Source organism: Oryzias latipes, chromosome 1 (assembly GCF_053564925.1).
Source record: "Oryzias latipes strain Hd-rR chromosome 1, Olatipes_Hd-rR_3.1".
NCBI classification, from domain to species: domain Eukaryota; kingdom Metazoa; phylum Chordata; class Actinopteri; order Beloniformes; family Adrianichthyidae; genus Oryzias; species Oryzias latipes.
This window is the reverse complement of record NC_136237.1, coordinates 1,824,605-1,837,695: the sequence shown is the minus strand read 5'-3', so window position 1 is coordinate 1,837,695 and position 13,091 is coordinate 1,824,605. Positions and strand designations below refer to the sequence as shown.

The following is a 13,091-nucleotide window of genomic DNA, read 5'->3' as shown; positions in this document are numbered from 1 at the left end:
AGAAAGGGTATAAACAAAAGTGTTCAGATTTATAAAACTGTAGCTCCAGTCTTCCACAATCGTAACTATTCAACCATCAACACAATCCGCGTCAATCAGCGGCTTCCTTAACGGAGAAAAGCGCTTGGCGTCGGTATGCAACACTTCATGTAGTAAACTGTTGCATGGCAGTCAAAAGACACTTTTCTCTGCTGATCAGCTGATTCATGATGATCGCACAAGGAGCTACGGTCAGAGCACAGCAGGCTTTGACAGAGACATCTCCGTGTTAAAGTTTTAGAGCTTAAAACGAAGAAAAAAACTGTTAAGGTCACCAGCTAAATTTGTTTTTCTGGACCAATAAAAAGAAAAAAGGATTATTTTTTGACCGAAATGGGGAAGGGAGAGACGAGAGGTGAACTTCCGGGCCCGGACGTCTGGTTCTGGCTACGAAGTCTGGTCACCAGGTCCTCTTGCTCATTTCCCATCATCCCTTTCTCTACACTCTCTCTCCTGCTAGCTTACAGCCCCTCACAAGCTAACATTAGCGGTGCAACAAAAACAGCAGCTGTATCAGATCCATCCATCCGTTCAGTTTAGATCCAGATTCCAGCTCAGACCAGGAAAACAAAGACGTTCATGGCTCTATTGGTCTGATAGTGGATGATCGGAAAGGGGCGGGGCGGGGAGCAGGTGGCCCCGCCCACTGCAGCAGATATGTCACACCTGCAGGGTTTTTTCCACCAGCATTCTCTCAGCTGCTCCTGAAACACAATAATTTGAATAAAGAAACTATTTTCATCTTCATTTTCTGTATTTACTGTGAGTCAATACTTTACTGTGAGAAAAACTGCATTTTCATTAGAGCGGATCTCCAAAATAAAAACGGGGATTCTTCTGTCTCAAGTGAATTCAAAGCTATCTTTGGTAGAAATATTTACACCAACATTTTGGTCGTTTTTATTTACATGAAAGATTTGTTGTACGCCTTTAACTGATCTGGCTAAGTCCTTTCTATTTCCATTATTCTGTATTTCTCTACAACCTGCAGCTTGGCAGCTATGCAGGAAATAATCTGATCCATAATTAGCAAACACAAATATTTACCCAACGCATCAGGACAACATGGAGGGTAAACCGTTTTTTCACATTTGTGAACACATTTGTAGGGTTTAAACACCATCTTTTAGTGTTGGCCAAATATTTTTGGGTTCTTCATTGGTCAGAACAACAGAAAACATCAAACTTCTTTCACTTTGCGTAGATGAACTCTCCGAATAGGATACTGTCAGCAGCTAAAAACAGAAATCCAAACAAGCTGCAGAGCAAAAATACACACATACTAAATTAGCAGCAGTGAGGAAATAAACAGCCGTTGGACCAGAACACGTCCATGTGTCCGCTCACAGCAGATGACGTTTCCTTCTGTCGTGGTCATTGTTTACCTAAAGAACACAGCTTCACTGCAGTTAAAAAGACAGGCAGGTGCTTGAGAAATATGTTTAAAAAAGCAGGCTAACCGTGGAGTGACAATGTTCATTCACTGTCAAAACACAGGTGACGCTTCAGGCTCCGCCCTCAGGGATCGATCCCACATTGAAAACATGCTGGAGGTGGCAACAGAACCCTCAACAGAGGTGTCTGGTAAGGAACCATGAACTCTGCTCGTGCAAACCCAGGTCTTCGGTCAGGTCCCTTTTTCCAGCAGTCGTGTGTTGAGGAGGAGGAAATGAATCTGAATGTTTACAGCTGATTGGACAGCGGGAAGGAAAACCAGATGTGTTTGCATGTAAACCACAGGACATCTGAAGCTGTTTGTCTCTGAAAATTGTTTCATGATATCCATGTTTCATAACTGCTTGTCTGTGTGATAGCCATGGATTGTATCTGAGAACTGGACTGAGTGACTCCGCTCCCCTGGCGTTCCAAACTGAAGTATACAGCTGGTTCCAAGAAGCCGAGATCTCATAGGTTGTGTTCGAATTCCTTCCCTATATAGTGCGTTTTCCATTTTCTAGTGCTGTTTGAATTTACAATTCCAAAATCCAAAGCCCTAGAAATTTCCCAGAAGTCTCTGGGAAAAACCAGTGTGCATCGATGCTCACTAGATCTGCAAAAATAGACCACAATGCATTGCATCGGAACAATTTTTGCCAAAAAAATGTGTTTACATGTATTCTTTAATAAAATATCAACGTTTTTTATCTTCAGAAGACAGTGGATTCATAAAAGATTGCCTCAAAACGCTCATGTTAATGAGATTTTAACTTTGTGAAATCGATGACGTCATATCAGACGGCATATCTGACGTTTAAATTTAAAAAAAGTGAGCGTGGCGTCTGAGTTGCTTTTAAAATCCAGGGCACTACATAGAGCCGCACTATATCGGTTTTTTAGTAGTGAGGGGTTTGGGCGGGAATTCGGACACAGCCACAGACGTCTATAGAGGAATAAACAGCTGTTACTCTGTCATTCTATTGGTCAGGAGAACCGTGGATCTGATACCTTTTATTTAAAATCTTTCTGTTCATGATATTTTTTCTGTAGTTCAAGTTACTTTAGTCGTAAACTGACCAATCACATGCATCAATGCAAGTAGGAGAAACCTGCTGGCATCCATCACCAACATTCAAAACCTTTGACAGATTTAGTTTAGACTCCTTTGAAGTGGTAGGGGGGTGTGGCCTTCCAACAAGCTCCCTCCTGTTTGGTGAGAGTGGTTGCCGTAGAAACGCTGACTAAGACCAATTTGGACCTATCACAGCTGGCTGATGATTCCTGGCTCCAACATGGCGGTGTCTTTATAAGGAAACATTGGCGACAGAGTTGACTTCATTTGGTTGGAGCCAGAAGTAAAGCATTTTCCATGGACGACGTCGCTCCAACTCACTCCAGTTCTCACATACAGTCAATGGTCAAAGCTTTAACGACGTAAACATGTATGTCTTGCTGATTCAGAGAATTTCCTGTCGTACCTTTAGTCATCAGTTCCATTCAGAAAACTGTAAGAGGGATTAACTGTGTTGAAAAAAGAGGCAGCGTCTTTCCTCTTTCTCATTTGTGGAAATGAGAAGAAACCGTTTCTTTCAGCTCAGTTTGTCCTTCGGCTTTTCTTTGAACAGGTGCTATAAAGAAGCTGCTGAACATTTACCACAAGGCCATCAAACCAATGGAAGATGCTTTCAAGTACAATGAGCTCAGGCAGCATGAAGTCACAGGTGAGTCAACCTTTTAAGAAGAAATCCATGACCAATAATTCACACATAAATACATCCGGGGCCTTTGCAGAGCTACCTATAGCCCGGCAGAACCCTTCCCAATGAGTGGCTGATATACTCAATTCAATGATATAACATTGTTGTTTAGTATTTTATATTACAATTTATTTAACTAGAACTCTGACAAAGAAAAACACCACAAAAAGCCCTAATTCAGAACTATGGAGCGGACATAAAACTGCAGAAACGTGAAGCCACTGACAGGAAGGAGAAAATGAAAGTTCATGATTCCCTCCAGAACATTCAAAAGTCTGTTCACTCTTTCTGTTTAAAGCAGGGGGGGCCAAACCCAAACTCACAGGGGGCCAGAATGAAGCAGTGAGGTAAAGCCACGGGCCAAACTCAGTTTTTATGCAAAAACTAACAGCAACTGATATGTAATGTTTAACCTTTTCATATAGTGTCTAGTTATGTTACATTCTTATGTTAGCTCCGCCCACAAGACAAACAGGTCTGTCTTTACATTGGTGAACAGATCATCTGCCTCCCGCCTGTCCTCAAAGCTCCTGTTGTCCATCTTTCCCTTTGTGGAGCTGAAATGAATTTGTCCGGTGTGACTGGAGGATGGCTGTCAGTGACTGTCTACAGAAAAAAGGAGCGCTTGCTGGTTTCGACTGCGCGCCAACGTACTAGCAAAGCATTGTGGGATTTGTAGTATGAGTGGTACAGTATATACCGCAGGCCAGCTCTAATGCACATTTGATATGATCTCTCTGGGCCAAATTTAGCCCGTGGGCCCGAGTCTGACACGTGGTATAAAGAAAGATGCAGCTCAACATCATGCTTTTTTTCTTTCTTTAAATTTAAAAAACCCTCAGATGGTGAGATTACATCCAAGCCCATGGTTTTGTTCTTGGGACCCTGGAGTGTCGGCAAGTCCTCCATGATCAACTACCTGCTGGGTCTCCACGGCACAAGCCAGGAGCTCTACACAGGTCCGTCAGACACTCCATTAAAACATCTAAAAATGTGCCAAAGCCAATCCACTGAAGGCCTCCTCTTTCCATCCCTGCACCAGGCGCCGAGCCCACCACATCCGAGTACACCGTCATAATGCACGGGGACAAGTTTCGAACCATAGAGGGCATCGTGATGGCAGCAGACAGCTCCCGCTCTTTCTCTCCCCTGGAGAAATTCGGCCAGGGTTTTCTGGAGCGATTCGTGGGGATCGAGATGTCCCACAAGCTGCTGGAGAGGGTCACGTTCGTCGACACGCCAGGCATCATCGAAAACCGCAAGCAGCAAGAAAGAGGTGACAATGAAACCAGAGCATCAGATGACCTAAAGATGCTGTTTTAGCATCAGGCATCCAGACGAGCAGTAGGTTATACATGATCTACTCAAACTCAAACTCAAACTTTATTTATTTATATAGCGCCTTTCATTTTGGTTAAAAACACAAAGCGCTTAACATAAAAACAGATAAAACAGTCATAAAAAGTGAAAGTTATTAAAAACAGAAAACAAAGGACAATCACACAAAGAAGGTACCCCTCCCTCACCCCCCCCCGCCCCCACCCCCACCCACCCAGTTACCCCAGTAGAACCGTGAACAGAAAAAGAACTGCAGTTGAAGAAGGTCTGGCTTGGTACTGCTGCGAGGAAACGATATCATGGGGATCCATTCATTCCAAGGCCCAGCCGGACCACAGGGGCCATTACCGCAGCGCCCGCCCAACACAGGGCAGCCCAGGGCCCCATCCATGGCTATTAGACCACAGAGTGGGACCCCAGCCCGCCCAACCAGAACGGGCACTGCAGCAACGGAACGCCCTACAGGTCAAGCTGGTGGTGCCCAAGAACGATGGATCCCCCAGAGGAAACACTGGAGTAAGAAACATCAGAATAAAAAATAAAAATGATCATAGAATAACAACAATTCTTCTTTCTCTTTCGGCTTTTCCCATCAGGGGTCGCCACAGCGAATCATCCTTTTCCACCTCACTCTATCATGAACATCTTCTACCCTAACATTAGCCAACTTCATGTCCTCTGTTAAGACATCCATGTATCTCCTCTTTGGCCGTCCTCTTGCCCTCCTGCCAGGCAGCTCCATCTCCAACATCCTTCTACCAATATATCCACTATCCCTCCTCTGAACATGTCCAAACCATCTCAGTCTGGCTTCTCTGACTTTGTCCCTAACACAGGCAACATGAGCCGTCCCTCTGATGTACTCGTTCCTTATCCTGTCTAACCTGGTCACTCCTAAAGAGAACCTCAACATCTTCATCTCCGCTACCTCCATCTCAGCCTCTTGTCTCTGTCTCACTGCTACCGTCTCTAACCCATAGAGCAGAGCTGGTCTCACCACTGTCTTGTACACCTTTCCTTTGAGTCTTGCTGGCACTCTTCTGTCACACAACACTCCTGACACTTTCCTCCACCCGCTCCAACCTGCCTGCACTCGCCTCTTCACCTCTTTTCCACACTCCCCATCACACTGAACTGTTGACCCCAAGTACTTAAACTCCTGCACCTTCTCCACCTCAGCACCCTGTAACCTAACACTTCTACCTTGATCCCTCTCGTTCAGACACATGTATTCTGTCTTACTACGACTGACCTTCATGCCTCTTCTTTCCAGAGCAAACCTCCACCTCTCTAGCTGTTCCTCCACCTGCTCTCTACTCTCACTGCAAATTACCATGTCATCTGCAAACACCATTGTCCAGGGAGATTCCTGTCTTACCTCGTCTGTCAGCCTGTCCATCAGCATAGCAAACAAAAAAGGACTCAAAGCTGATCCTTGGTGTAGTCCCACCTCCACCTTGAACTCCTCTGTCTGACCTACAGCACATCTCACCACCGTCATACTTCTCTCATACATGTCCTGAACTACTCTGACATACTTCTCTGCCACTCCAGACAATCTCATACAGTACCACAGCTCCTCCCTCGGCACCCTGTCATACGCCTTCTCTAAATCTACGAACACACAATGCAGCTCCTTCTGACCATCTCTGTACTTTTCCATCAACATTCTCAAAGCAAAAATGGCATCAGTGGTGCTCTTACGGGGCATGAAACCATACTGCTGCTCACAAATCTCCACCTTCTTCCTAAGCCTGGCTTCCACTACTCTTTCCCACAGCTTCATTGTGTGGCTCATCAACTTTATTCCTCTATAGTTGCTGCAGTTCTGCGTGTCACCCTTGTTCTTAAAGATCGGGACCAGAACGCTTCTCCTCCATTCCTCGGGCATCTTCTCACTCTCTAAAATCCTATTGAACAACCTCGTTAGAAATTCCACTGCTGTCTCTCCTAAGCACTTCCATACCTCCACAGGTACGTCATCAGGACCAACGGCCTTTCCGCTCTTCATCCTTTTCAGAGCCTTCCTAACCTCATCCTTTCCAATCTCTGCTACTTCCTGCTCCACAACAACCACATCTTCCTCCCTTCTTTCCCTGTCATTTTCCACGTTCATCAGCTCCTCAAAATACTCCATCCATCTTTTCTGTACACTCTCTTGGGTTGTTAGCACCTTTCCATCTCTGTCCTTAATCACCCTTATCTGTTGCACGTCCTTCCCATCTCTGTCTCTCTGTCTGGCTAGTCTGTACAAGTCCTTCTCTCCTTCCTTTGTGTCTAACCTGTCATATAGCTCATCATAAGCCTTCTGTTTGGCCTTTGCCACCTCTCTCTTCACTCTACGCTGCGCTTCCTTGTACTCCTGTCTACCTTCCTCAGTCCTTTCTACATCCCACTTCTTTTTAGCCAACCTCTTCCTCTGGACGCATTCCTGTACTTCCTCATTCCACCACCAAGTCTCTTTACCGTCTTTCCTCTTTCCAGATGACACACCAAGCACCTTCCTACCTGTTTCCCTGATAATCTCTGCTGTAGTTTCCCAGTCATCTGGAAGCTCATCCTGACCACCCAGGACCTGTCTCAACTTCTGCCTAAATTCCTCACAAGTTTCTTCATTCTGTAGCTTCCACCACTTGGTCTTCTTTTCTGTTTTCCCTCTCTTCTTCTTCCTGACCTCCAGAGTCATCTTACACACCACCATGCGGTGCTGTCTGGCTACACTCTCTCCTACTACCACTTTGCAGTCATTAACCTCTCTCAAATGACCTCGTCTGCATAGGATGTAGTCCACCTGAGTACTCCTACCTCCACTTCTGTATGTCACTCTATGTTCCTCTCTCTTCTGGAAGTAAGTGTTGACTACAGCCATTTCCATCCTCTTCGCAAAGTCCACCACCATCTGTCCTTCCAGATTCCTTTCCTTCACACCAAACCTGCCCATCACCTCCTCATCACCTCTGTTGCCCTCACCAACATGCCCATTAAAGTCTGCTCCAATAACAACTCTCTCTCCTCTGGGAAAACTCTCTATGACCTCATCCAACTCACTCCAGAATCTCTCCTTCACTTCTAACTCACAGCCAACCTGTGGCGCATACCCACTGACTACATTCACCATCACCCCTTCAATTTCCAACTTTAGGCTCATCATCCTGTCTGAGACTCTTTTCACCTCTAGAACCCTGTTTACAAACTCCCCCTTCAGAATCACTCCTACCCCGTTTCTCTTCCTATCAACACCATGATAGAACAGTTTGTATCCTCCTCCAATACTACGTGCCTTGCTGCCCTTCCACCTTGTCTCCTGCACACACAGTACATCTACCTTCCTTCTCTCCATCATGTCTGCCAGCTCTCTGCCTTTCCCTGTCATTGTGCCAACGTTAAGAGTCCCTATTCTCAAACCTATGTTCCTGCCTTTTCCCTTCTCTCTCTGGCCACGGACCCTTCTGCCTCCTCTCTTTCTTCGACCAACAGTAGTCAAATTTCCACCGACACCCTGTAGGTTAACAGCATCGGTGGCGGTCGTTGTTAACCCGGGCCTCGACCGATCCGGTATGTCTAAAGTGGTGTGGATGATTCGCATAGTTATTTTGGCAATTTTTACGCCGGATGCCCTTCCTGACGCAACCCTCTCTATTTATCCGGGCTTGGGACCGGCACAGAGGCAACTGGCTTGCAACCCCTGTGGCTAGATTCATAGAATAACAACAATAAAAATAGAAAAAGATAAAAAATAAAATAAGATATAAGAATGTTAGTAATTAAAAAATTAAAAAATAAAAACGTCAGTGATTAAAACATAACCTAAGAATCATTGGTAAAATAACAATAAAAAGAATTGCATATTAGAAACAAAGATAATAATAGTCCTTACAAGAAAATAAATAATTAAATATGTAAATAAATACCTCAATTAATAAATAGATGAATAATAAAAGACATAAGGAATGATCAAAGTCATATAAAAGCCAGACTAAAAAGGTGGGTCTTGAGCCTCTTCTTAAAAACCTCTACAGTCTCTGCGGCCCTGAGGTTCTCCGGCAGGCCGTTCCACAGGCGAGGACCATAATGGCAGAATGAAGCCTCACCATGTGTCTTGGTCCTTACCTTAGGGACAACTAAGAGGCCAGTGCCAGAGGACCTCAGGGTCCGCGAGGGTTCGTATTTTAAAATAATATCATTTAAATAAGAGGGCCCAAGACCATAAAATCATTTTTAAACCATTAAAAGAACTTTAAAATCAATCCTGAAACGCACAGGGAGCCAATGCAGCGATTTTAAAACCGGTGTAATGTGTTCCCGCCCTCTGGTCCTCGTCAGAACTCGTGCCGCTGATTTCTGTAGAAGTTGTAGATTTGAGATCGACTTTTTGGGTAAACCAGAGAGCAGGGCATTACAGTAATCTAAACGACTAAAAATAAAAGCATGCATTAGTACCTCTGTGCTGGCAAGAGAGAGGAACGGGCGGACTCTGGCAATGTTTTTGAGATGGTAAAATCCTATTTTCACAATGTTTCTGATGTGAGGAGTAAAATTCAGCCCAGAGTCAAAAAGAACGCCCAGGTTTCTCACACACTGAGAAGATTTAAAATTCCTAAGTTTGGGTAAAATCATCTCTCTCTTGTCTTCAGGACCAATGATTAAAACTTCAGTTTTGTCCTGGTTGAGCTGCAAGAAGTTTTCTGCCATCCACAGCTTTATATCTAAAATGCAGTTTAAAAGAGTGCTGACAGGTTCAAGGTCATCAGGAGACACGGCGATGTAAAGCTGTGTATCATCAGCATAGCTGTGAAAGTCAACGCCGTGTCTCCTGATGACATCCCCAAGAGGCAACATATACAAGTTAAAAAGTATTGGACCCAAGATTGAACCCTGGGGAACCCCACAACTTATTTCATGGACCCCTGAGGAACGAGTATCCATACTTACAAAAAAGTGTCTATCTGTGAGATAGGAGCGAAACCAGTTAAGAGCAGTTCCTGAGAGGCCGACCCGACTCCTAAGTCTGTCAATTAAAATCTGGTGATCCACTGTATCAAAGGCGGCACTCAGATCCAGCAGCACCAGAACAGAAAGTTTCTGCGAGTCATAATTATGTCTGAGATCATTTAAAATTTTTAAAAGGGCCGTCTCAGTACAGTGATTTGTCCTAAAACCAGATTGACACTTTTCAAGAACACTTGAAAACTCCTTATAATAGGCAGAACAGCTCCATCTGGTTAACTGTGTTGTGTACATAAAATCACCGACTGATCAACACAACTGAGCGCTTTAAGCTTTGAACATTCATAGCTAAAATGCTCTAAATCCATTTGTAATAGCCTCTTAGCTTCACCTGAGGACATCAGTGTCTACTGATGACACGCACAGACATTAGTGCCATTGTAAACACATGCACACACAAACACACACATCAGAAAGAGCAGGCCCAACAGGTCAGCTATTAATGGAAAGTCTGAATCACTAAGAAACGACTTTTCTGTTTATGTCTGCCGGCACTAGTGCAAACATTTGAAGCCATTAACGAGAAGAAACAGCAATTATTATTGGATGTCCAATTCTGAGCCTTGTGTGCGGTATTATGACCGTATGTGATAACTGGACTGAGTGTGTGATGTCACCCATAGAAAGTGGTTTACTTCCAGCTCCAAACAAAGGAAGTCAGTTCAGTTTGCATCTTTTTCATGCTGCCATGTTGGAGCCAGACGTCGCCAGTGAGCAGGGATTGGTCCAAGTCCTGTCATTGGCTGATGCCAAATTACTTCCCTACCCCTCCAGCTTCTCTACCCCCACATTTATCCCTCCAAGTGGAGGGATAGGGAAAATGATGTCATCAACAGTCGCCAGTCGTCTACGTTAGGGCATATCTGCTAGCAACATCGGCTTTATAATTTTGAAAGATAAAACTTCAAATGTAAACTTCCGTGCTTCAGAGCACGCCCATGTGAAGAAATGTGCCGGCGATCACCGTAGCAGTGGAAGGATACCCAGCCTTTAGTCCCCTAAAGCAAACACTTTTAGACACCACTAAAGCTCCAAATCCCTCTAAAAGAGGACCAATAAGGAGCAGCAAGAAGGGCCAGGGACGCTATTCAGATTTAGCCCTTGTTTCTACGGCAACCACTCTCTCCAATCAGGAGTGAGCTTGTCTGAAGGCCACACCCCTACAACTTAAAAGCCGGCCACATGAAATCTGTCAAACAAATGTTTTGAACGTTGGAGATGGGGGGCCAGCAGGCTCCACCTTCTTTTATTGAGGCCTCTGATTGGTCCGTTTATAACTTGTAGAAAAAATGGTGATTACCAAGAAGATGTTTAAAAATGGTTCTTCTGACCAACAGAATGACTGAGTAACAGCTGTTTATTTCTCTGTAGAAGTCTAAGGGATTTTGGACCGACTTCCTGTTTGGAACGCCAAGGGGAGGGGCCTCTCAGTCTAGTCATCATTTACAGTTGATGATCAGGACAGACCCTAAAAGGGATTTCAGCCTTGGCTTTACCTTTCCTCCGTAGGGTATCCATACAACGAGGTGTGCCAGTGGTTCATCGACCGAGCCGACTTGATCTTCCTGGTGTTCGATCCCACCAAGCTTGATGTGGGGGGGGAACTGGAGATGCTCTTCAGGCAGATGAAGGGCCGCGAATCCCAGATCCGTCTCATCCTGAACAAGGCCGACAGTCTGTCCACACAGGACCTGATGCGGGTGTACGGGGCTTTGTTTTGGAGCATGGCGCCACTCATTAATGTGACCGAGCCTCCTCGCGTGTACGTCAGCTCCTTCTGGCCCTTCGATTATGCTGTGGACACCAGCAGAGATCTCTTTATGAAGGAGGAGATCTCCCTGTTGGAGGACCTCAACCAGGTCAAACGTGTTGAAACTTCTCATGAACGTGGGACTATTAGCTTTAGCTTTTGTGTTTATGTATTTTTTGCCTTCTACTTTTGCAGGTGATTGAAAATCAAATAGAGAACAAAATCGCCTTCATCCGTCAGCACGCCATTCGAGTCCGAATCCACGCCCTGCTGGTGGACCGTTACCTCCAGACCTACCATGAGAAGCTGGGCTGGTTCGGTGACCCACATGAGGTTTTCCAGGACATTGTCAACGACCCAGACAAGTATTACATCTTCAAGTCCATCCTGGCCAAGACCAACGTCAGTAAATTTGACCTCCCGGACAAGGAGGCCTACCAGGACTTTTTCGGCGTGAACCCAGTCTCTCACTTCAAGCAGCTGTCCCAACTCTGCGGCTGGTCTGGCGGCTGTCTGCTCGAGAAGATAGAGAGAGCCATCTCACACGAGCTTCCATCTCTGCTCAGTGGTGTCGGCAAAAACTCAGACCCTCCTGCTCCTGCCAAGGCGTCCCCAGCGCCTCCGCCCCCGCTCCCTGGTACATGCCAGGGTCCCGAGTGCGAAGAGAGACCCAAGAATCGCTGGAGAAGGCAGTAATGCTCTGCAGGAGGCTAAACGGGAGGGGGGATTTGTCTGGATGTGGTTCTGATGTCAGGGCTGTCTCTGGAGAGAGAGGGCTGAAGAAAGAGATGTGATCCAGTAAAATGAATATGATGAGTACACATAAACACTTGCTGGCAGGCTTCAGTCAGAAGGCACTTTGGAAAACAGAAAAGCTGGAAATGATCAATTCTTGGGTTAAAAACAAACAGCCTGGCCTTCTTTTGACTCATAAAATACAAAAAATGGCTTCAAAAGAACATGGATTCATGGATTTGATGAATTAATGTGACATTTTCAAACTTGGACAGTCAATGTTCATTGTTTTTTTTAGCCCCAGCCTTATTCTATACATTAGAAGACGTTTTGTGTCAGTCTGTTGTAATTACACTGTACCAGTTCTCTTTATATTTAACTTATTGTTTCTTATTCGAGTGCAACTGGCTTTATAAAAGTGAAGCCTTTTGAATGGTTTGTAATTTTAACACAACATAGTCGGCGTTTCTGTCACATGCAGTCATTTTTTTGTGCTTGGATCTGATCTCATTTGTTAGTATTTTGTGATTGCTTTGACTGTGACCCCAACCTGGTCAGGCACGATGCATCACTTTAATAAAATAAAATAGAACAAACACGTTATTTCTTTTTTTGATTCTATTCTTAATGCTGCACAACAGCATTATGCTCTTTGGAAGAAGAGTGACATAAACATTCAAGCAAGCTTGGTTTCTCACCGTGGCGTCAGTGGGAGAAGCTCACAGCAGTGACGTGCAGTCAGGAGAGGCAGGTGAGGCACAGCCTCACCTGTCATTATGGGAAGAAAAGAGAACAAATAAATTCAATTATTATATTTAATCAGTAAGTTGTGCTTTGCGGTCATTTTCCATTTAAATGTACCATTTTTGGGTGTTTTTTCTTTTCAAAATCGCTGAATTTCCGCATTTGCCGTTCAGATACTAAGTGACGTGCGATGAGGCACCAGCCCGCTGAGCCTCACCTTGGATTGCGCAATACCTATGCAGTCAGACGGTACTGCTGTCTCTCTGTATGTCGGTTCAATCACT

The 13,091-nt window shown here is 44.9% G+C and overlaps 1 protein-coding gene across 1 annotated transcript in view; it reads left to right on the top strand.

Moving 5' to 3' along the window:
• The window catches only part of srla (sarcalumenin a), a 39,574-nt gene extending 26,915 nt beyond the window's left edge, over positions 1-12,659 (top strand). The window contains exons 3-8 of the mRNA XM_004066348.4: positions 1,537-1,623; positions 3,102-3,197; positions 4,076-4,192; positions 4,276-4,509; positions 11,088-11,437; positions 11,524-12,659. Coding sequence (XP_004066396.2) covers positions 1,537-1,623; positions 3,102-3,197; positions 4,076-4,192; positions 4,276-4,509; positions 11,088-11,437; positions 11,524-12,024 — 1,385 coding nt within the window. The 3' untranslated portion in view covers positions 12,025-12,659. The remainder of the gene's footprint in view (positions 1-1,536; positions 1,624-3,101; positions 3,198-4,075; positions 4,193-4,275; positions 4,510-11,087; positions 11,438-11,523) is intronic.
• The last annotated feature ends 432 nt before the right edge of the window (positions 12,660-13,091 follow it).